At 58.0% G+C, this 20,940-nt stretch overlaps 2 protein-coding genes across 6 annotated transcripts; one reads left to right on the top strand and one right to left on the bottom strand.

Annotated features, from left to right (window-relative positions):
• Nucleotides 1–227: 227 nt before the first annotated feature.
• CIZ1 (CDKN1A interacting zinc finger protein 1) lies at nt 228–19,463 on the top strand. 5 transcript variants are annotated; one of them, XM_040631967.1, is made up of 18 exons: nt 228–385; nt 880–1,003; nt 1,239–1,354; nt 3,187–3,258; nt 4,844–5,073; nt 7,261–7,354; nt 7,481–7,613; nt 8,101–8,675; nt 8,881–8,999; nt 9,616–9,813; nt 10,503–10,627; nt 12,552–12,639; nt 12,944–13,057; nt 13,250–13,402; nt 14,864–14,933; nt 15,145–15,266; nt 15,649–15,804; nt 17,649–19,463. In XM_040631967.1, the coding sequence occupies exons 2-18, from the start codon at nt 885–887 to the stop codon at nt 17,652–17,654; spliced, it is 2,490 nt and encodes an 829-aa protein (XP_040487901.1). In that variant the 5' UTR covers nt 228–385; nt 880–884; the 3' UTR covers nt 17,655–19,463. The 5 variants fall into 5 exon arrangements, with proteins under 5 accessions (XP_040487901.1, XP_040487899.1, XP_040487897.1 ...); XM_040631965.1 differs by lacking the exon at nt 17,649–19,463 and having other exon boundaries at nt 7,276–7,354; nt 7,505–7,613; nt 15,649–15,994; XM_040631963.1 differs by lacking the exon at nt 17,649–19,463 and having other exon boundaries at nt 7,276–7,354; nt 15,649–15,994.
• On the bottom strand, nt 16,961–20,469 carry BBLN (bublin coiled coil protein). Its single transcript, XM_040631968.1, has 2 exons — nt 20,232–20,469; nt 16,961–17,436 (listed from the first exon to the last, which is right to left on the bottom strand). The coding sequence occupies exons 1-2, from the start codon at nt 20,308–20,310 to the stop codon at nt 17,264–17,266; spliced, it is 252 nt and encodes an 83-aa protein (XP_040487902.1). The 5' UTR covers nt 20,311–20,469; the 3' UTR covers nt 16,961–17,263.
• Nucleotides 20,470–20,940: the final 471 nt, after the last annotated feature.

The raw sequence follows: 20,940 nt of genomic DNA, 5'->3' as shown, positions 1-20,940 counted from the left end.
GGAGGACGCGGGGCGGAGGGTCTGCGCCGTCTAGGGTCCCCTCGCAGCCTCCAGCCGCGCCCGCCGCAGCCGAGGCGCCGGGTAAGCAGGCGTCGGACCCGCAGCTAGACCAGAGCGCGGGGCCGGACCTCGCGGCGCGGCTAGCGGCACCGGGTCCTCCGGCCCTCCAGAGGGCGCTGCGGCGGCCCGGTCCGCAGACCAGCCTTTCAAGCGGCCAGGCCCGGGCAGAGCCGCGGGCTCAGGGCGGCAGAGCCAGCTCTGCTAGTGGGGGCGGGGCGATTGCGGCGGGGGTTCGGGGAAGCGAAGTGCGCGGGCAGAGCGCGAGTGGGGGACCGACGCAAGGCTTAGGGGCCACTTGGATGGAGGCTGCGGGCGTCGCGGGCAGGTGGGGTGACCGGATTTGATGTGTAATGCTGGCTGGATTTGCAGAGGAAGGGGTTAGCGGAGTGGGGGAGGGAAGCCTTCCTCCCACTTTGTTCAGAGGCCAAAGCGAAAGGTTGGGGGTGCTGTTATTGACACAAAATAGGCACGAGGGAGGGGTGAGGGTGTGGAGAGGGGCTGGCATCGGCGCGTGACGACGCGAGAAAGGCTGGGGGCGAGGAAGGTGCATTGGGGTCGGGCGGCCCTGGAAGGACCGAGCCCTGGGAGTGGGGGAGATGGCCGGCGGGGTTGGGCATTTGAGGGAGGGACTGTTGGCTGGGTTTGCGGGAAAGTGGCGGGAGAGGGGGTTATTGAAAGCGGGGGGGTGCAAATGCGGCAGGCTCTTGGCGGAACTGGGGTGTGGCTTTGAAGCTCAGTGGGCAGGTGTTTGAGGGCGGTGGGCGGGGGCGGATGGGCGTGGCCGCAGGGGTCCGGCCTTACTCCGCGCCCCCCCTTCAGCCACCATGTTCAACCAGCAGCAGCAGCTCCAGCAGCTCCAGCAGCAGCAGCTCCAGCAGCAGCAGCTCCTGCAGCTGCTCCAGCAGTCCCCACCGCAAGCCCCACTGCCCCTGGCCGTCAGCCGGTGAGTTCCCCTCTGGAGGGGTGGGCGGCTTCCGCCCTGCCACTCACACCCCTGTCGCGGAGACCCCAGCCCCGCCCTTTCTCCCCGGGACATCCCTGTTTCAGTCCTGGAAGCCGTCAGTTCCCACCTTAAGACGTTCCTCTGCGTGCGGTAGAGAGGGGCAGAGAATGGAGGGGAGGGCAGAGGGAGGGTCTGGCCCTCCCAAAGCCCTCTGACACCCCCTCCCAACACACAGGGGGCTTCCTCAGCAGCAGCCCCAGCAGCAGCTTCTGAATCTCCAAGGTGCCGGCTCCGCCTCGCTGTTCAACGGCTCTGTGCTGCAGAGAGCTCTGCTTTTGCAGCAGCTGCAAGGTAGGACTGGCCCCTGCTCACTGCATCTCAGTGGTGCGGTCCTAGCAGCCCTAGCAGCCCCGTTTGCTCGACATCGCCTCACATCCCCGCTAACTCAAGAGGGAGCTACTCTTGGCGTCCTAGTTGGCAGATGCGGGCTCTGAGGCTCCAGGAGGTGCCAGTCCCAAAGTTGCTCGGCTGGACGCAGGTCTTGGTGATCCCAGAGGTGTGCCCTTGGCCATGGTGCTGGCTCTGTGTGCAGGACTCAGCTCAGCTCACTCCCGTTCAGATTAGAGGAGGTGATGGACGAAGACATCTCTTTGGACCACTCTCCCCCACATCCCATTTGATAGATGAGGAAGCTGAGGGCCAGAGCTGGGGGAAGTCAGTTGCCCTGGCTCATATGGCTAGATGAGGGCCTGAGCCTTCTGACCTGCTGAATCTCTGGGTGTCTCTAGCCATATGTAGGAAGCCTGTGCCCTTGTCTCAGTTTCCCCATGTGGAGAGCAGTCTCTCTCAGCTCTTCCTTCTAAGGTGCTGCTCCAGATACCTCAGCCCCTTGGGTATTAGTCTTAGGAGCCCAGTGACCTGGGGCCAGCTCAGGTTCAGACCCGGCCCCTCCCGCACGGTAGCTGTGGCTTGCTGTGTGGTCCTTCTGGGTTGTGCACTGTGCTGAGATTTTTACAAACACAATTACTCGATTCTGCTGACAACTCTGGGGGTGGGCAGGGAGATACACTCATGATCCCATTTGACAGATGAAAAAAACTGAGGCCTAGAGAGGAATCATGTGCCCGTGGTCATACAGGGAGTAGGTGTGGATTGGAGGGAGAGTTAGAGCCCAGATCTTGCTACAGAGCTGTGTTCTTAGAGACTAGGCTGTCCTGCCATCCAGCAGGGTATGCTGCCAGGTCAGAATATGTGATGGCTGTCACTCTCAGGCCTGCCACACAGGCGTGGAAGGTCCTGGAGTTGATTTACAAATGATCAATGGATAGGTGGAGAAAAAAAAACAACACACAGGGACCCACAATGTATACATATGTATTTCCCCCTATTTCTTTCCCATTTTAAAAGTCACACTCGTCAAAGAAAAGTGAAAAAAAATTTTAGAGGATAAAGAAACCCAAATTGTCATAGACTCACTCACCTCCTGAAGGAAAACAAAAACAAAACCAAAAAAACACCTGTCACGGTTTTGGTGTATTTCCTCCCATTTTTTTCCAGAACCCAGACTTGGGAATCTGTATATGATCATGGCTGGTTATTGACATGGAAGTGAAAGGCTGTCTCTTACTGCTTTTTCATGGAATAGAACGGCATGATCGTTTCCCGGATGATTTGAGTCTCTAAAAGGATTATTTTTTAACAGCCATTCATATTCCACTGGAGGGCAAGCCCTCGTGTACCTAACCTCAGCTGCTTCCTTTTTCTCCCTACCCCACTTTTTCTTTTTCTTTTTCTTTTTCTTTTTTTCTCTGTTTTAAATAACACGGGGATGAATATCATGGCTTTTTTGGTGGGTTTTTCTTATTGTTTTTAATTTTTAATTTTGTATTTATTGGAGAGAGAAAAAGAGAGAGAGAGAGAGCACGAACAGGGGGGAGGGGCAGAGGCAGAGGGAGAAGCAGACTCCCTGCTGAGCAGGGAGCCTGATGCGGAACTGGATCCCAGGACCCTGGGATCGTGACCTGAGCCGAAGGCAGACACTCAACCGACTGAGCCACCCAGGCGCCCTGAATATCATGTTTGAGACGATTTTCTTAGAATGTATTCTGAAAAGTAGAAAAGCTGCGTCGGGGGATGGTTGTTTTATGGCTCTTGATAAGTATTGCCAACTTGCTTTCCCAAAGGACTGGACCAGTTTGCACTGCCACCAGCCACGTATGACAGTACCGGTCTCACCATGCCCACAGCAACACTGGGTATTATATGCTTTTTTTTTTTAAGTATATATATATATATTTATGTATACGTACATGGTTACTAACTTGGTTGGCAAAAAAGCTACATCGTTAATGTTTTAGTTTACATTTCTTGGAGTGCTAGTTCAGTCGAATGTTTTTTATTTGTCTGTTAAACACTGATATTTCTTTTTGTGACTTGTCCATGTCCTTTGTCCATTTTTCTTTTAGATCTTTGAGATCTCTTGATCTTACCGTTTTTAATAGCCAGTTGGCAGTCTCTCTGCACATACGTGTACATGTATTTGTTTCGTTTTAAGTTAATGTTAATTGAATACTTACTGGACCCCAGGCACATGTGTATACCTCACTGAATCCTCATAAAACAGCGAGTCAAGCACTATGATTATCCCATTGTACAGATGAGGGAACTGAGCCTAAGAAGGGGGATTGATTTGCTCAAGGTCACAGAGCTTGGGCTATAGGACTTGAACTAGGTGTGACAGCACATTTGTCCTCAACCCCTATGCTTCCTGTCCCAGCTTTGGAGCAAGGATTCGAGCTGTCTTTTATGGCTCAAACCCTTCCTGAGCACTGGGCCTCTGAGTTAGATGAGGCGCCTGCCCTTATAGGAGTTCCCAGTGTGGTTGGGTGGTGGGCGGTGGGAAGCAGACGAGGAAATTGTGCGGCTGGTCCTAGAACAGGGAAGCTGGCACCTCTGGGGACACAGAGCAGATCTGAGAAGGCCTCTCAGAGGGTAAACACCTAAAGGGACATCTGAAGGATGACCAGAGGTAGTGGGGGCAGAATAGCCCAGGCAGAAGGAACATCATATGCAAAGGCCCAGAGGCGGGAAGAAACGAGGCTTGTTGAAGAATGCACAGAAGCATATGGCTGGAGTGTAGCAGGTGCATGTGTGGGGAGAATGGCAAGAAAGGAGGTCTGGGAGGAGGGCAGGGCCGGACCCCCGCAAGCTGAGGAATGGGCTCCTTTCCAAGCAGCAGGGAGCTATGGAAGGATTTAAGCATGTGGAGAGGGGTGAAGGCAGAATGAGCAGAGACCCTGGGCAAGATACACCTCCGCTTTGTGTCTGTTTGGTCATTGGTAGAGACCTGCTGGTGGCTGGGCCGAGTGACTGAGGCCGTGCATGCGAAGTGCTTAGCAAGTGCCTGGTGCCTGATAGACTTTTGATGGGGGGGGGGTGAATGGGATAGGACAGTGTCTTGCTCTGCCTGGGACCACTCTGTCAACTTGCTGGTTCTCCCTATGGATACTGTGCTGGGTCTTTCACACACCTTAAGGTGTGCCCTAAAGTATGTCGGAGGGCGAGCAGGGTTGCAGGTGACAGACGAGCTGCTGACCAGGGTGTCCCTCTCCTCCTCAGCTGGAGCAGAAAACCAGCCCTAAAGCCCCCTCACCACCAACGCCCAAGGTGGGAATGGGCCTTTGGCTCTCATCTGTCTCCTCTGGCTGCTATTGTGTGGGAAGGGTCCCTGTCAAAGTCATCTGTGCTGTTTCTATGAGGCTTTGGGGGGCTGACACCGGACCCTGGCCTCTACCATCCAACCACATTGTAACCCCTCTTCTCCCCTCTTCCTGCCCGCAGGTAACCTCCGTGGCTACAACCTGGCAGCCCCGAACCTGACGGCCCCCAGCCTCACGCCCCCCCAGCTGGCCACCCCAAATCTACAGCAGTTCTTCCCCCAGGCTACTCGGCAGTCCTTGCTGGGTCCCCCTCCTGTCGGGGTCCCCATGAACCCCTCCCAGATCAACCTTTCAGGGCGGACTCCCCAGAAACAGGCCCGCACCCCCTCCTCCACCACCCCCTATCGCAAGGTGAGTGATGGCCGGGGGGCCGAGGGTGGGGATGGGAGTGGGAAGGTCACACTTGGGCATCGGCCCCGCTCCACCCACATGGCTCACGCTGGGCCTTCAGGCAAGTCACGTCCCTTTTTGTCCTCAGTTTCCCCATCTGTAAAAAGGGGGGGTAAGTTGGCCTCTTCTAGGGCTTCCCAAATTTCAGATATTCTTGAACCTCCGATGCGACTTTTTCCCTGTCCGAACACCACCAGTAATTTTTTGACCTAATGTTTCTCTCTTTGCAAACACATGGAGGTACAAATGACACCGAACACTGTGGTCGTTTTGGGTGTCCTGTAATGGTCTCTGTTAAATCCACGCTGCCCCATAGAGAGAAGATATGAGCTGTATATGGAATTTAAATTTCTCTCGTTATCACATTAACAAAGGAAAAAGAAACCGGTGAAATTAATTTTACCAACAGATTTTACGTAACCCGATATGGGGAAAAATATCATTTCAACCTTTAATGGATATTTAAAAAAGGAATGTGGCATTTTACACTCCTTGGTCTTTTGTACCGAGGCTTCAGAATCTGGCGTGTATCTCAGTTTGGCTGGTGACGTTTGGAGAGCTCAAAAGCCAGGCTCCTGAGGCCAGGGGCTACTGTCTGCAGTAGCGTAGCTTTAAATGAATTAGCTTCTCAGTTACATTTATTTAACAAGGAAACATTATGTCGCTACCTGAAATTTTAAAAACAATCTAAATTAATTGCTGTGGGTGCAAGTAAAAGAAAGGTAACGGGGTAAAACAATGTTACAAAACCCTAAACTCCCTACTGTTGCCATTCGAAGGTTCTGGAACTGCACCCCCAGCCCCTTGTGCCTTGGGGGCGTTGTGTGAAAGGTATCAGAGGAAGTGCTGCCTGAGATAAGCAGAGTCAAGGAGACTTGCGAGGGGATAACTTCCCTGGGACTGTCCTGTCCCTGAGTGTCCCAGCACCTCCTCACAGCACGCTCCAGAGAACATTCCGGGGCAGGGGTGGCGCCCCTCCTCTCCGGCTGCTCTGAGGCCAGCCCACATCTGGGGGTGAGGCATTTCCCTCCAGAGAGGGGTCCCAGCCTCCAGCCTGCCAGCTGGGGCGCGTCCTCACACGGTCTTCTTGTCTAGTGCTCCCCACCACTCATTTTACATCTGGGGAAACTGAGGCTCCGGGAGTGGGGTGGAGGCTGCCCTGGGCCGAACAGACCCAGAGCCCAGGCCTCCTGACTTACAGGCCAGCAGTGCCCGTGTCGTGTGGGGTGAGAGCCAGAGAGTTTCTGAAGGGCTGAAGTCTTGATGTGGTTCACGTTTCCGCTCGGTGCTAGTTCCTTGGGCTTAGGAGGAAGGGGGGAGGCTGCTGGCGGGCTCCTGGGGCTAACTGGAGTGCCCGGGAAGAGCCAGAGCCGTGCATTTATTTAGCAAACATCTGTAAGTCCTGTAGGGGCCTCCGTGGTGTGGACAGCGCTTCTGGCCTAACCCTCCTGGAGATCTTAGGCTGGGGAGCAGGGTGGTAGTGATGGTGAGACATTCATGCAAATGATGTTTCCACCAATTAAGACTGGAAAATGCCATAAAAAGGAAGCCCAAGCTCCTCCGGGAACCTGTGTTAAGGGTCTACGCTGGGGTCAGGAGGGCTTCCTCTTAAGAGGTGCCTTTGAGGCTCTGGGTGAAGGCCTGCGGCAGGAAGAAGCCTAGGACTTTGGAGAACCAGAGAGAAGGCCAGTGTGGACATAGAGAGGGGGAGCGGGAGAGTGGGGAAGCTGGCTGGAGGTGGGGGTCTGGGGGCAGAGGTCAGATTGGGTGGTGGTTTGGGGCTTGGGTAAGGAAGGAACGCTCTACACTCAGGAGTACAGGAGGAATTCTGACTGAAAGAGGCAAAAGACATGACCAGGTTTGCATTTTAGAAGGATCCTTCCAGCTGCTTCGTGGAGAAGGCGCTTGGGGAGTCAGGAGGGGCCCCTGTATCCCCCAAGTCTGGGTTAACAGCCAGGCAGCTAGATGGACCCGTCTAGACACGATTCCTGGGGTGGTTAGAATCATCTGTGGGCAGCTCTGGGCCAGGCCCCCCAGAGGTCCCCGGGCCCCTTCATCCCCTAGGGGACTGTCACAGCAGCTCTTGGGCCAGGGTGTACTTACGAGGGTGGGTGGCAGAGGTCAGAACCAGTTTCTGAAAGGAAGCAGGATTCTTCTTCTCAGACGATGCCCGTGGAAGACGAGTCAGACCCCCCAGAGGGGTCTGAGGAAGCTGTCGAGTCCCGAACAAACACGCCAGAAGGTAAGAGAGGGGCAGGTGGGTGCAGGGTCAGTGATGGAGGCAGACCTGGGGGGCAGGGCTGTTGGTGTGGCGGGAGCCCAGGCCCCATCTCTCAGAGTTAGCTTGTGTTCTGCACGGTATCGGCAGTCGCTCATCTGCCCTCCGTTCCAGACCAAGATTCCCCACCCCGCCCAGACGACATCACTAAGGAGAAACACACGCTAGCACCTACACCCGTGTCCTGTGAGGCGCCTGAGCCACCAGCTAAGAGGTCAAAGAGGTAACCGATGCTGAAAACCCGCCCCGGCCCAGGGACCCTATACTCTCATTCTTACAAAGGCTGGGGATGGGTGTAGGGCAGGGGTCTGGACCCTTCAGGGAGCTAGAGGAAGGAAAGGGCCTTGGTGTCTGGCTTGGAGGAAGGTCAAACCCAAATCTGCATCTTACTTGGGAAGGCCCCCTAGCCAGAGAGTCTCCGGTGTCTTCCCTGGGACTGAGCCACCTGGAGGCAGGCGAGGTGGCCAGGTTGGAGAGGTGAACATGTCCATCTGGGACCTCAGAGTGGGCAGAGGGTGGGTGGCGTTACAGGACCTTGGATACGTATTGGCAGATTGTGGGAGGTGGGGTTGAATGATCCTCCCAATTTATTAAGGCGCGGCTGGGGCCCCGAGAGCTACAGGCACTTCCCCCAATGCCCAGCTTGTACTTGCTAGATCTAGGACTGAACTTGGGGGAGACACTGGAAGATATCTTTTGATCCTCCCTAGCTCAGAGTCGCCCACAGACAAGGGGCCCCCCGGGCAGCTGCAGGCAAAGGTCCAGCCTCGGGCCCACACCACGGCACCAAAGCAGACCCAGACACCGGAGCTGCTGCCTGAGCCGCCGGAAGCCCGAGTGCTGCCACGATTCCAGCCACGGGTCCTGCAGATCCAGGCTCAGGTACAGCCGCAGACGCAGCCGCAGATGCCCCCCGTGGACACCCCGCTGCCACGCAAACAGCAGAAGCAGGCACAGACACAGACCTCTCCCGAACACGTGGGGCCGCAGCAGGTGCAGAAGGAGGCGGAGCCCCAGAGACAGGTGCAGCTGCAGGCACGTTCCCAGCCGCAGGGGCAGGCGCAGCTGCAGAAGCAGACGCAGACGCAGACGTATCCTCAGGTCCAGCCGCCGGAGCAGCCACCGAGGCAAGCTCTAGGGCCGTCGCCAGGGCAGCCGCCTGACCAGACTGAGGGACAGGCTCAGACCCTGGCACGGGTGTCAGTGGCAACATCGGAGGCAGCCCCGGCTCCGATTCGTTCTGCCGTGCTGGAGACGCCGCCGGATAAGAGAAATGTTGGAGCCGGTAAATGAGCGCTGGTTCCCAGTTGCCTCGTGGTGGGACAGCCCCGCCCGGACCCTTGGCTCTTTCCCTGGTGCTGTGAGGTCCCGACCAGAGCTCGGGGCTGTCCCCACCAGGGGCTTCAAGGTCCTGGCTGGCGGTAGAGAAGGTGGCTGTCAGGCCCAGGTCCCTCAGGCCTGGTGGGAGATGGACCCATCTATCATTTCAGGCCTGGAGGAGGCCTCGCCAGAGCCAGCGGGCGCCCAGGTCGGCGTGGAGAGCCAGGAGGAGTTGACCAGTGGCCTGGATGTGGGAGAATGTGAAAAAAGAGCAAGAGAGATGCTGGGGGTGGGTAGCCGTGCTCCTGGGGCTGCTTGGTACCGCGGGACCGGCAGTGGGAGGGCCTTCCTGCCCCCACCCCTCAGGGCCCCTCGCGCTTCCCCACCACCGTAGGCCATGGGCCAAGCAGACTGGGTTTGACTGTGGCTCTGTTGCCTTCACGTCACCTCTGCTCTGAAGAACTGGAGGTACTTTGGGCGGCAAGTCCCTTCCAACCTGCTCATCCCCAGACTAGACCTGGTTCCCTCACACGGGAGCATTGCTGTCGTGGAGAGAGCACAGAGCGAGAGCCTATGCGTGCGGTTGGGGTTCCAGCTCTGCCTCATAGTGCGACGAAGGCCAAACCCGCTCCCTTCTCTGTGCCTCTGTTTCTCCATCTGTCGCGTGAGGGTGGGGTAGGGTGGACTTTACAGTTGGGTGGGCTTAGGTTTGAATCCCGGCTGTAGTACTTCCCTAGATCTGTGAGCCTGGACAGTCACCTACCAGCTCAGCGCCTCAGTTTCCCCATCGGTGAAGGGGGCTGTCAGGAGGGTCCGGGGAGACGCGGCTCATGGATGTTTGGTACAGGGGCTGGCCCACCACAGGTATCCCACCGGTGGTAGCTCTGCCCCTGCCCCTGGTGCAGGTGTGGGGTGCCGGGGGCTCCCTGAAGGTCACCATCCTGCAGAGCAGCGACAGCCGGGCCTTCAGCACTGTCCCCATCACCCCCGTGCCCCGTGCTGGCGACCCCGCGTCTGCCGCCCCTGCCGCTGGTGGCACACCCGCTAAGCAGACCCTCCAGTTCTTCTGCTACCTCTGTAAGGCCAACTGCAGTAGCCAGCAGGTACTGCCGGCCGGGGCCGGGGAGGGGGGTTCCGGTGGGCAGAGTGGGGGTGTGGGCGGGGCGTGCCCAGGCCTGGCCACCGTGCCCGAGTGGCCCCGTGGGCCCTGTGAGCGCTGTCCACGGCAGCTGTGCGTCCGCTCTGAAGACGCTTCCTGACCAGCCAAGAAGTCAGGGTCTGAGAGTCCAGCAGGCCGGGTCCAAATCAGCCCTGACTAGCCGTGTGGGTCCCGAAGGCAAGCGCCCCTCCTGGTGCCTCCATTTCCTCGTGCGTCAGATGAAGAAGCATTTAGAACCCACCTTGCTGGGAGGTTCTGAGGATTCGGTGACTCGACGCTGAAATCTCGAGCCCCAGGCCCAGCGCAGAGCGAGCATAGTAGCCTTAACAATAGCATCACGCTTGTATCGTTATGACCATTTGCCGTTGCTTCCTGTGTCAGCCGGAGCAGAGCCGCGGGGTGGAGGTCAGTCGGACTGCTCCTTGTGCCTGAGGGGCTCACCCAGGAGGAGCTCTGGCTGCCAGGTGCTCCCTCGCTGCCTCAGGTCGCCATCCTCCTCCGGCCCCCACAGGGCTGTCGTAAGGATGATGGCCTCGGCGGCAGCGGGGTGGCTATGAAACTGAGGCTGCAGGCCTCCTCCCTGGGCCCCGCACTGGCCCGCCGTTCCGGGGCTCACCCTTCATCCCACCGCAGGAGTTCCAGGACCACATGTCGGGGGCCCAGCACCAGCAGCGGCTTGGGGAGATCCAGCACATGAGCCAGGCCTGCCTCCTGTCCCTGCTGCCCGTGCCCCGGGATGTCCTGGAGAGAGAGGACGAGTGAGTGGGGGATCTCGGAGGCTCCGTGCTGGGGGGGTAGATGGTCTTGCAGGCCAGGCAAGGCCGAGAGGGGCCCTGAGTCAGCCATCTGCAAGGTCTGCCTTTGGGGTAAGTATTGCTCCCCGCCAGAGGCCTCTTCACACCATTAACTGTTTACCCATGGACCTCAGTCTTCCTCTTCTGTAAAATGGCCTGGTGAAGGGCGCGGTGCAAGAATTCATGAACTAGATAGTCTCTTAAGGGGCCATCCCGGCAGGAACAATGTGACCGTCCACATGGGAAGGAAGTGGATTATGGCACAGACCCCAGCTTCCCTGGCATATGTGGTGACCCCAGCTGGGGGCACGATGGTGGGGATCAGTCACCTTGTGGCCTGAGGTGACAGCTACCCTGCATCTCCCCCTTTCATTGTCATGAGTGCTTCAGTGATCTGAACTATGAGTCCTCCCAGAGCCCAGGACTAGCTCAAGGGCTGAGGAGGCCTGGTGGAAGCTGGAAGACCTTCCACCAGCCTGTGGGCAGTCACGGAGCCCTGCAGGGAGGCGAGAAGCTGGTCCCCGCTGCCTCGGGTTGTGCTGGGGGGCCTGGGCTCTGTCTCGCAGGACAGCTGCCTCTCGGCTCCAGGTCTCCTGATTGTTCCCAAGAATCTTGAAACCCAGCTTTGTACACGCAATCTCCCAATTTCAGAATGTTTGCAGCTGGTTCAGAATCAAAACAAACCAAAGCCTAGGGAGGCCGAATCCAACCCCATCACGGGCTGGACAGGCCCCGAGGCAGGGGTTGGGGAGTCTGCCGGGAGCGCTCCCGGAGCGTCACAGCTCGGAGCTTGCTGCTTGCATGCCCTGGGTGACAGAGCGCTCTCTCCAGAGGCAGCGGCGTCCCTGTCAGGTGGCTCTCACTTTGAGAAGAACTTTCCGACGTGGTTGTGTAGCACGTTTTCGAGCTTTAAACCTCCCCCTGCTCGAGGACCTGGGAGTTATACTTAGATGAAGTAATCATAAATACAGAAGAAAGGTGACTCCCAAAGGATTCCTTGCAGATTGTCATGGTGAAAAAGTTTGATTGAAAACTGTCTAAAACCTCCACCCCCGTGCGATGAGTTAGCTCAGGCTCGTCCACTTGCTGGAATAGCTCCTAATAGGACAAAACCAGGGAATCCACGAGACCGTGGAAACGGGTACGATGCAACGTCAGGTTAGAACAGGGTTCAAATCTGCATTTGCAGAACGAGCTCTGTTATATAAAAACCTGTCTTGTGACACAAGAAACCTGGAAGGACGTGGCCCATCCTCTGAACAGGCTTCAAGTGCAGGAGGCTCACTGAACCATCTCCTGCTGACGTCTCCCCTTGAAGCCTCACTGGGGCCCCTGAGGCCACACGGCGTGGCAGTCCCTCAGGCAGGCAGCGTGTCCTCCTTTCATCTAACACAGACAGAAACTCAGGGCCGATCCCGTGCCTGGCCCTGGGACCCTGGGATGGAGTCCTGGCCTCCCAGAGCTCACCACAGTCCAGCAGGGGCAGAGAAGGGATCGGGTCATCCCTGTCCCTTGTAGAAAATGCTGTGGCAGTGGCCCTTGGGGCCGCCAGAGGGGAGTCTGGCTCACAGGGAGGGGCAAGAACAGCTCCAGGACCGACAGGGCATCTAAACTGAAGGATAAAGAGTTTTCAGGGCCAGATATGCTCAGGTGCGTCACTGTCCTGCTGGCCTCCTGGGATCCCAGATGCTTCCAGATCTCTCCCCCAGCCAACCTTCCTTGGTTATTATTCTTGTCTAAGTATTCTTCCAGACGCATCTCAGAACCGCTGTTAAGTTTCTGAAAACACAGCGTGTTGAAGTAGCGTTATATTTATGGAGCATCTTGGGAGAGCGGCTGTCTTTCCAAGAGCACTGTCACACTCCTTGTTCTGATTGTCACCATTCAGAGAGCCCCCGCCAAGGCGCTGGTGTCACACCTGTCAGCTCTACTACATGGGGGACCTGATCCAGCACCGCAGGACGCAGGACCACAAGGTACGAGCTGTGAGGGTGCCCACAGCCCAGCTGTCTCCTAGCCATGGGGCTCATGGGGGTCCTCCTGGCAGCACCTCTCTCCCCCCGCCCGATCTCTGTCCTCCATTGCCACCCGCCGTCCCATCTGGAAGCCCACGGTGCAGGGAGGGCCTGTGTGTGCCCATGTTCTGGGAAAGGGGCGGAGCACAGCCAGCTGATGACAGGCATGGGGGCCTCCAGGTGGGAGAGGAGGTGTCACCGGGCCCAGCCTGGCTGCCCCTGGAGACACCGCCTGGCACCCACTTGCCTGCCCTCCTTTCGTCAGATCGCCAAGCAGTCCCTGCGACCTTTCTGCACTGTCTGCAACCGCTATTTCAAGACCCCCCGCAAGTTTGTGGAGCACGTGAAGTCCCAGGGGCACAAGGACAAAGCCAAGGAGGTAACCCCAGCTCCCTCGGAGGCCATGGGCCCAGAGAGGCCCAGAGCCTTGACCGAGGCCACACAGCGGGTTGAGGTTTATCCTAGCCTGAACTCGGCAGGTCCAGAGGGATTGGGACTCTCAGGGGTGGGGGTGGGGTGGCACCTCGGCTGCCCAGAGCTGACCTGAGTCCTGGCCCGCTCCCCTGGGCAGCTGAAGATGCTTGAGAAGGAGATAGCCGGTCAAGATGAGGACCACTTCATCACGGTGGACGCTGTGGGCTGCTTTGAGGGCGATGAGGAAGAGGAGGAGGAGGACGATGATGAAGAAGAAGAGATCGAGGTTGAAGAGGAATTCTGCAAGCAGGTGCTTGGGTGGTGGAGGGGGCGTGGGAGGCAGGCTGGGGGCTGGACCTCACCCCACCTCCCAGTGGCCAGGGGGCACACTGCTGGCATTTTAGGCACTAACGGATGCCACGATATAGTATAAGCAGGACTGTATTCCATGTGACTAGGCGTAAATACACATCGTGAGGACCGCAGGGCGGCTGGTAACAGGATATTGACCTGTGTCGAGGGAGGGAAAAGGGCATCTTAGGCCAATAAGGGCATGGAGAGAACTATGCGGGGTACACAGAAGTCAGCATGAGATGAGGATGATGACGATAGTAGCAGTCAGCGCTTTCTGAGCATTTATTATATGCCAGCGTGGACCAAGCACTTTCCTGGCTGAATCTCATGGACTTGGATGGCAGGAAGAGAGACTCCAGAGCCCGTGCTCATAAGGCCCCAGCTCCACTGCCTCCTATGAGCGAGGAGCTGGGGGAGCTTGGGTTCTTTCCGTGTAAGAAATGAAAAGCAGCTGCTCTGAGCCAGGGCCTGGTGCTGGTCATGGGGATACGTGGGGATCAAGGCCCCTGCCAGCCCGGAGCTTGCTCATTGCCAGTTCCGGAGTGGTGAGGGGCTGTGGTTGGAGGGCTGCGAGGGCGGTCTTCAGCCCTAAGCAGGTTTGGGGTGAGGCCACTTGTTATATGCAGTCAGCAGCGGCATGGCCTCGGGCAAGCCCCTTGGCTTCTCTGAGCCGCAGTTCTTCTGCTTAGACGTAGTAGCCCCAGCTCAGGCCGTGAGGGCGGGCCAAAGCCAGGGTGGCAGAAGGAAGTGGTGGCACTCTCGGAAGGCACATTCGTTTGCCTGGTAAGTGGAGGAGGGCACTACTAAGCGTAGTGGGACTGCCCTGGCTGGAGTTGGATGGCCTTGTCTGGAAGGGGCTCATGTCCAGCAGGTGAGATGAGGGGTCCCTGATCTGGGTCCTTGACCCAGCACCCCTGCGACTGAGGTCACTGCAACATCAGGAATTCAGGGAGCTGGCAGGGGGCTCGTGGTTAAGAGTGTAACCAGGACTTGGGGCTCACCAGGGTTAACTGCCCTGCTCCTCTATAAACCCTGGGCAAGTGAATTCATGTGCCTGGACCTCAGTTTCCTCTTACGTAAGATGGGTGAACCATAAAAGGTTGTTATGGGATTCAGAGATGATACTCGTGATGTGTTGGGCACAGCTGGCATGGATAATGGTCACTGTGGAAGCAGGAGGGCTTCCTGGAGGAGGGGACTGATTGAGCTGAACTCAAAACGTATAGATTGGGAAGGGCACTCTGGCGGGATCAGCATGTGCAAAGGCTCCGAGAATGCCACGCACAACCTCCTGGATATCATCCTCCTGGGAATCGAGAGGGCCGTGTCGAAGAACATGGGTAGAAACCAGGCCCCACCTGCGTTTTGGAGGAGCTAAGGGGCAGCTCGAACCGAGGCCCCACTTGCGTATTTCCAGGTGAGGTCCAGAGATATATCCATAGAGGAGTGGAAAGGCTCAGAGACCTACAGCCCCAACACCGCATACGGTAAGAGCCTAGCCCTGACCGCACCTGCAGGAGCTGAGGCCCCTGGACCCAGCCCCCCGGGGTCCCAGCCACAGCATCCTGGCCAGGTGGCTTTTCCCTTTCTCCTCTTCTCTCCTCCCACCTGGAGGGTGGGTGAGCAAATGGGCCCCTAGAGAGGGCGGGCCAGCGGGCTGGCCTGAGGGATAAGCGCATAGTCGCTGCTGTCTCACAGGTGTGGACTTCCTGGTGCCCGTCATGGGCTACATTTGCCGCATCTGCCACAAGTTCTACCACAGCAACTCAGGGGCACAGCTCTCCCACTGCAAGTCCTTGGCCCACTTCGAGAACCTGCAGGTGAGCTGGGCCTCCCGCCCCACCTGTCCACACTAGCCGAGATGCGTATAGCCAGCAGCCACCTCCCTCCTGTGCTTGGCCTCAGGCCACGGGCACACCCCCCAACAAGAGGCCCAGCCCACAGACAGAACCTGAGCAGGGGTGGGGCCCAGCTCTTCCTGCTGTTGTCCTGGGGGATGCTGAGTGGCTGGGCGGCCAGGCTCTTAGCTCCAGAGCTCTGGCCCAGGGAGGCTGAGTGCATCTCACACACACACACACACACACACACACACACACAGTCACAACATGTCCAGTGCAGTCTCAGCCAGGCTCGGGAGGCAGCTGCTGGCAGGGAGCATGCCAGGTGGGGAGGCCCTGCCTCATCTGTACCTTCTGTGTCCAGAAATACAAGAAGGCCAAGAACCCCAGCCCTACCAGCAGGCCCGTGAGCCGCCGGTGTGCGATCAACGCCCGCAACGCCTTGACTGCTCTGTTCACTTCTGGCGGCCGCACACCCTCCCAGCCCAGCCCCCAGGACACAGCCAAAACTCCCAGCAAGGTGACAGCCCAACCCCCTACGCCCCCACTACCCCGGCGCTCAACCCGCCTCAAAACCTGAAAGAGGGAACGCCTCACGCCCACCCTATCTGGGTCTAGGTCTGCTATGCTTTTTAGAAGTCTTGTGTGGAAATTTTGACATGGTTGGTGTTTTTACTGAAAATCTAATAAAAGAAGGTAGTTTGGCTGTACAGTGCCCACCAGCCCTTCTGTCTGGGTGGACAGGGGAAGGGGGCACCCCAGCCAGCTCTCAGCCAGCACCCACCGTCTTTAGGCATGGTGTGGTGGCTGAGCCGGAAGGCCACAGGTGGGCTCCCTAAGCAGGGCCTCCGGGGTCACAAGGCACTTTATCTCTCACAGCCTGTTGACCTCTTTAATGGGGTTATCAGGGCTAGGAAAGCATTTAACTCAGATCTCATTTAATCCTCACAGGGACCCTAGGGGGCAGGTCTTATTGTGGTCCCCAAATTATAGGTAAAGAAACTGAGGCCTAGCAAGGTCAAGTGACTTGCTAGAGGTCATACACCGGAAGAGTGGCCAGGGTTTGCCCCGGGCCTGGGCTCTGGCCTCCCTCTCCAGCTGGACCCTGTGGAAACTGAAGTGTAGGAGTGGGGGGCCTCCCTGTCCTCTGGTTCTGAGTTTGTGGTTCAATAGCAGGGGTCCGCCCTTTTTGTCAGGCGACCCTGAGATGAATCATCAGCACATGAGGCCCAGGAGGAGTGGGTTCTTTAGTTCTGCTATTTCCCCATTTGAAAAAAACCCCTAGAGGTAGACAACCAGACCAACGCTGTGATTGGCCAGCTAGGAAGACGGAGGCCAGGAGCAAGGTTACACAGCATGAGGAGTTGGCTGTCTAGCAATAGGCCCTAGGACCCAGAGAAGCTGAGTGTATCCACAGGGTCACACAGCACGTCCCATGCTGTCTCAAATGGGCTGGAGAATCAGCTACTGTCCAGGAGGACACCAGGTAGGGAGGAAGCCCTGCCTCACCGGCTCCCTGTGTGTCCAGAAACACAAGAAGGCCAAGAAGCCCTACCCTACCAGCAGGCCCATGAGTCACCAGCATGTGATCGGTGCCTGGAATGCCTCCACTGCCCTGTTCATCTCTGGTGGCCAGTGGAGTCCTCACCCCAGGATACAGAGGAGAGGCACAGTGGTATTGGAGACCCGTTTAATGTGGACATTCAAGGCCCAGGCAGAGTGGGGAGTGCCCTGGAATTGGGCAGGCAGGCAAGGTGGGTGGGTCGCGGGCCCACGCCTGACCCCAGGAGGGGATGTCGGGTGGTGGGGGCTGACCCGGGCATGCCAAGGGGAGTACCGGAAGGGTGACTGAGGCAGGCAGACCCACCATGGGACCTGTAGTCCAGCCCTTGAGAAGGTATCTAAGCCAGGTGGTGAGTGCCCAGGCCAGAGCCTAGCCCAGGGAGGCAGGGCTGGGGCTTGTGGGGGGCTCCCAGAACCTAGGTACTGGCATCACTAGGGGCCTCCCCGAGCTGCTGCTGGAACTCAAGGCGTGTCTGCCGGTTGGACTCAAGCAGCTCCTGGAGGCGGGCGTGGAGGTGGTCGTTCTTCTCCTCTAGGTGGTCTAGACAGGAGTTGATCTGGTCCAACATGGAGTTGATAGCAGCATATTCTGGGAAGAAGGGAAAAGAGAGCCAAGGTCCTATGTCTCCTCAGGGCTCACAGACACCTTACCCAACACTGTTCCCTGGCCTGCAGGACAAAAGGGCTTTGGGCAAGTCCCTCCTCCTTTCTGACCCTCTGTGTCACCATCTGGAAAATGGGTGAATACCAAAAGTGAAAGGATTTGGAGAAGTAATCTTAGTGCACCATCCTTTTTTCTAGGGTTAGGGTGGTCAGAGGGAGGTCGGCCAGTGTCCCGCCCAGGAAGTCCTGCCAGGTGCCAAGTCTCCTGTCTACTTCCTTCATCAGCTGCCTGGAGGCCAGAGCCCACCTTCCTGAGTCAGGCAATCAAGGCCTCTGTCCCCCGGGGCAGGCCCTACTCTTCAGCCCTTCAGAGGCTTCCCCTGCCCTGAGGGAAAAGCACCGCCCGGACTCCGAGGCCCCGCCTCCTCTCTAGCCCCGCCTCCCAAGCCCTTCCCTCTCCCTGGTCCCTAACCACCTCTGGGCCCCCTAAACGTGCTGTTGCCTCTGCCTGCAATGCGTCCTTCTATCTTCCCTCCCCTCTCCTCCTGGATGAGTCCCTCTCTTCCTTCAAGTCTCAGCATGGAAGTTGCCACAGGGAGCTTTTCCAATTCCCCAGTCGGGATCGGGCCTCTATTCCCCATCCCCCTGCCCTCCACACACCTCCGCGGCCCACACCGCAGGCTTGACTGCTGTGTGTGCTGCTGCGTCTCCCGCACCAGACCAGAGACTAGAGAGACGCGGAATGTTGTTGTGTTCACTGCTGTCCCCCTGGTGCCCTTGTTGTCACACAGTAAGCACTAGCTGACTGAATGGATGAATGAGTGAATGAAGCCTCTGACTTTCTAGCCTTTCTGCCTTTGCTTACCTGTCTCTGCCACTCAGAATGCCTCAACCACAACAGTTATTTAAGGACCAGCTCAAAACGCCTCCTCTTCTAAGAAGTCTTCCCTGGTCTCTACCAGAAACCATCACTCCCTCCTCCATGGCCACGCCTGACCTGCCTCTCAGCAGCACAGTGTCCCTTAGGATCCAAGGTCTGGGCCTGTGCCCACTGCAGACCCAGTTCTGAGCCAGCCCATGACTCAGATACACTCAGCTGCCAGTCTGGGACAAAGGGGGAAGCAGCTGGCAGTGTTTGAAAAAGACCAGGGCTGGACAAGTGCGTCTGGGATGTGGGTGCAAGTGTGTCTGCGTTCTGGGGGAAGAGCACCATCGCCCAGAGCTGGCACACCTCACAAGAGGCCAGAGTCCTGGAAAGTCCCTGCTGGATCTTAGAGTCCAACCGCCTTGTGGTACCGATGGGAAAACAGGCCCAAGAAGGGACCTGCCCAGGATCCTCCCGCTGGTTGGCGGTACAGCCAAGATTCAGAGGGAGCAGGGGCACTTGGGTTTCGGTCCCAGCTCTGCTCCACCCCAGCAAGTTACTGCGTCTTTTGGGAAGGGAATAAGGACTGGATTGTTGTGATTCTGATATATTAAGAACTCAGACAGGGTCTGGCCACAGCAAGTACTTAGTAGATGGTCATTATGAACACTGCACACACTGTCATGAGACACAGGCCCGAAGCAGGAGGGGGAAGGCGGGGGGAGTCTCCACACCCCTGGAGCCAGGCTTTATCTGTGTCAAGGGCACTTGCGGGTGCTAAGCCTTTGCCTTCTGCCCGGGACAGCCACCTCCCCACTGCACTAAGTCCTGTGAATCTGCCAACATCCACTCAGTGTGACACCTGAGCGGCTTTTCCTGATTGCTCTCGCTGCCACCGCAGGCTTCCTTATACACTTGTGGCTGCTGTCCACCTGCAGTGCCCAGGGCAAACCGGACAGCCTACTACTTAGCACCCTGGGGGAGGTCCTCTACCTCTTTATTAAATGCAGACCCCGGGTGATCAAAGTGTTCTGAAACTACTGGGATGGATGCACAATTCTGAATATCCTAAAACCCACTGACGTGTACAATTTAAATGGATACATTGTATAATATGTGAATTCTAGATCAATAAAGCTGTTACCCAAACAAAACAAAAAGACTCCATACTTACCTCACATTTACTAAGTCCTGCCCTCCGACCTGAGAAACCAATCTTTATTGCACAAAAGAGAAAAAGAACCACTCACCGAACACCTGCATGCTTCAAACCTATTACCTATTTTCCATTTTTCCATTTGTTTTTTTCTTCATTTAATCCTGACACATCTCAATGCAGGAGACACTAATCATTATTATTTTACAGATGGGGAAACTGAGGCTCCCCAAGGTGAGAGGGGAGCTGATGGTTCTCTCTCCACCCCCTACCCCCCGCAGTGCTGTGCAGGCAACAGGCTGCTCTGTAAGCAGGTCACATTCACCCAGGCTCCGGGTCACATCAGCAAAGGTGGCTGGAGATGCTGACTCAGCAGGGCGGGTTCGCCCACCCAGACAGCCCCTCCTAAGTCAAGAGGGCCCACCCGCCCCACCCCCTCAGGAGCCTCCGTCTTCACAGGGGCTGCAGGAGTGGCTGGAGCAAATGCCAAAAGGGCGAGCGATCCTGAAGCGGCCTCAATTTCCCCACCTGTAAAACGGGGCCGGTTACCCGCAGTTCTCGGGTGCTGCGGTTTCCAAGGACCCACTCGCAGGTGCTCGCCCTGAACCCCCCCGCTGGCGCCTGCAGCCGCAACCTGCCAGGGACGAGGGGTGGGAGGGCTCCACGGTCCCTTCCAAGCCCCCAGCCCGGCCCCGCTTCCCCTTCCCAGGAGGGTAGCCCTGAGAAAGCAAAGGTCGCTTCAACAGCTCCCTGGGGTCACCTGCTTCCCCGAAGCCGTCGTCCTCGCCTTCCGCGCCCGCCTCCACCGGCATGCCCAGGTCCCCGTTGGGGCCCGACATTGCGGGCTCGGGCGCCGCGAGGGCCGCGCGACGGTGGAACCCAGCGACCCTCGCGCCCACAGCAAGCGCCGGGCGGAAGGTGGAGGCGCCGGATGGAACGCGAGGCCGGAAGAGTGGAACAGCACGGCGGAACGCGGCGGGGCGGCCGGGGCCCCGCCCCCAAGGCCGGAACCTCGCGGCGCGAGCTCCGCCCCCTCCCCGCCCCACCGCCAGAGCTCCGTCCCCGCCCGCCGTCAGTCTTCGGCACCACGTCCCGAGTCCCGCCCACTCCCTGCCTCACAGACGCGCCCCGCCCCGAGCCCCGCCCCCTCCCGGCTGTCAGGCGGGGTTGTCCGCGGCTGCCCGCCACGGAGCTTAGGTGGTGGAGATCGGGTCCCTCAGCCGGGACTCGGGAGCCCGGCAGAGGGACAGGGCCAGCCTGGCACCTCCGCTTCGCCCGTCCTGCCGTTGGGGACCTGCGGGTCGGCGAGCCGGCGCCTCCGCGTGGGCGAAGTCTGAAACGCGTTGTCTCTAAGGCTCCCTATGGCTTCGGAAGATTTACGTTCACAGCCTCAGTGCGAGTCACGGTCTGTGTGGCACAGTGCTGCGCGTGGCTTCAGGATAAGGTTGGCCCAGCTGCCATCATCTCCC

This window comes from Ursus maritimus, unplaced genomic scaffold, assembly GCF_017311325.1.
Source record: "Ursus maritimus isolate PB19 unplaced genomic scaffold, ASM1731132v1 scaffold_17, whole genome shotgun sequence".
In the NCBI taxonomy this organism is placed as follows: domain Eukaryota; kingdom Metazoa; phylum Chordata; class Mammalia; order Carnivora; family Ursidae; genus Ursus; species Ursus maritimus.
The sequence above is the reverse complement of the archived record's forward strand: the minus strand, read 5'-3'. Positions and strand labels throughout refer to the sequence as shown.

Bases quoted from the DNA above. Each gene is read 5' to 3' on its own strand.
- CIZ1 (XM_040631962.1), top strand. From the start codon at position 885: ATGTTCAACCAGCAGCAGCAGCTCCAGCAGCTCCAGCAGCAGCAGCTC. The intron at 5,074-7,260 runs GTGAGTGATGGC...GAAAGGAAGCAG, and splicing joins CCACCACCCCCTATCGCAAG to GATTCTTCTTCTCAGACGAT. The intron at 13,058-13,249 runs GTAACCCCAGCT...TCCCCTGGGCAG, and splicing joins ACAAGGACAAAGCCAAGGAG to CTGAAGATGCTTGAGAAGGA.
- BBLN (XM_040631968.1), bottom strand. From the start codon at position 20,310: ATGTCGGGCCCCAACGGGGACCTGGGCATGCCGGTGGAGGCGGGCGCG. The intron at 17,437-20,231 runs GTGACCCCAGGG...CCTTCTTCCCAG, and splicing joins CGACGGCTTCGGGGAAGCAG to AATATGCTGCTATCAACTCC.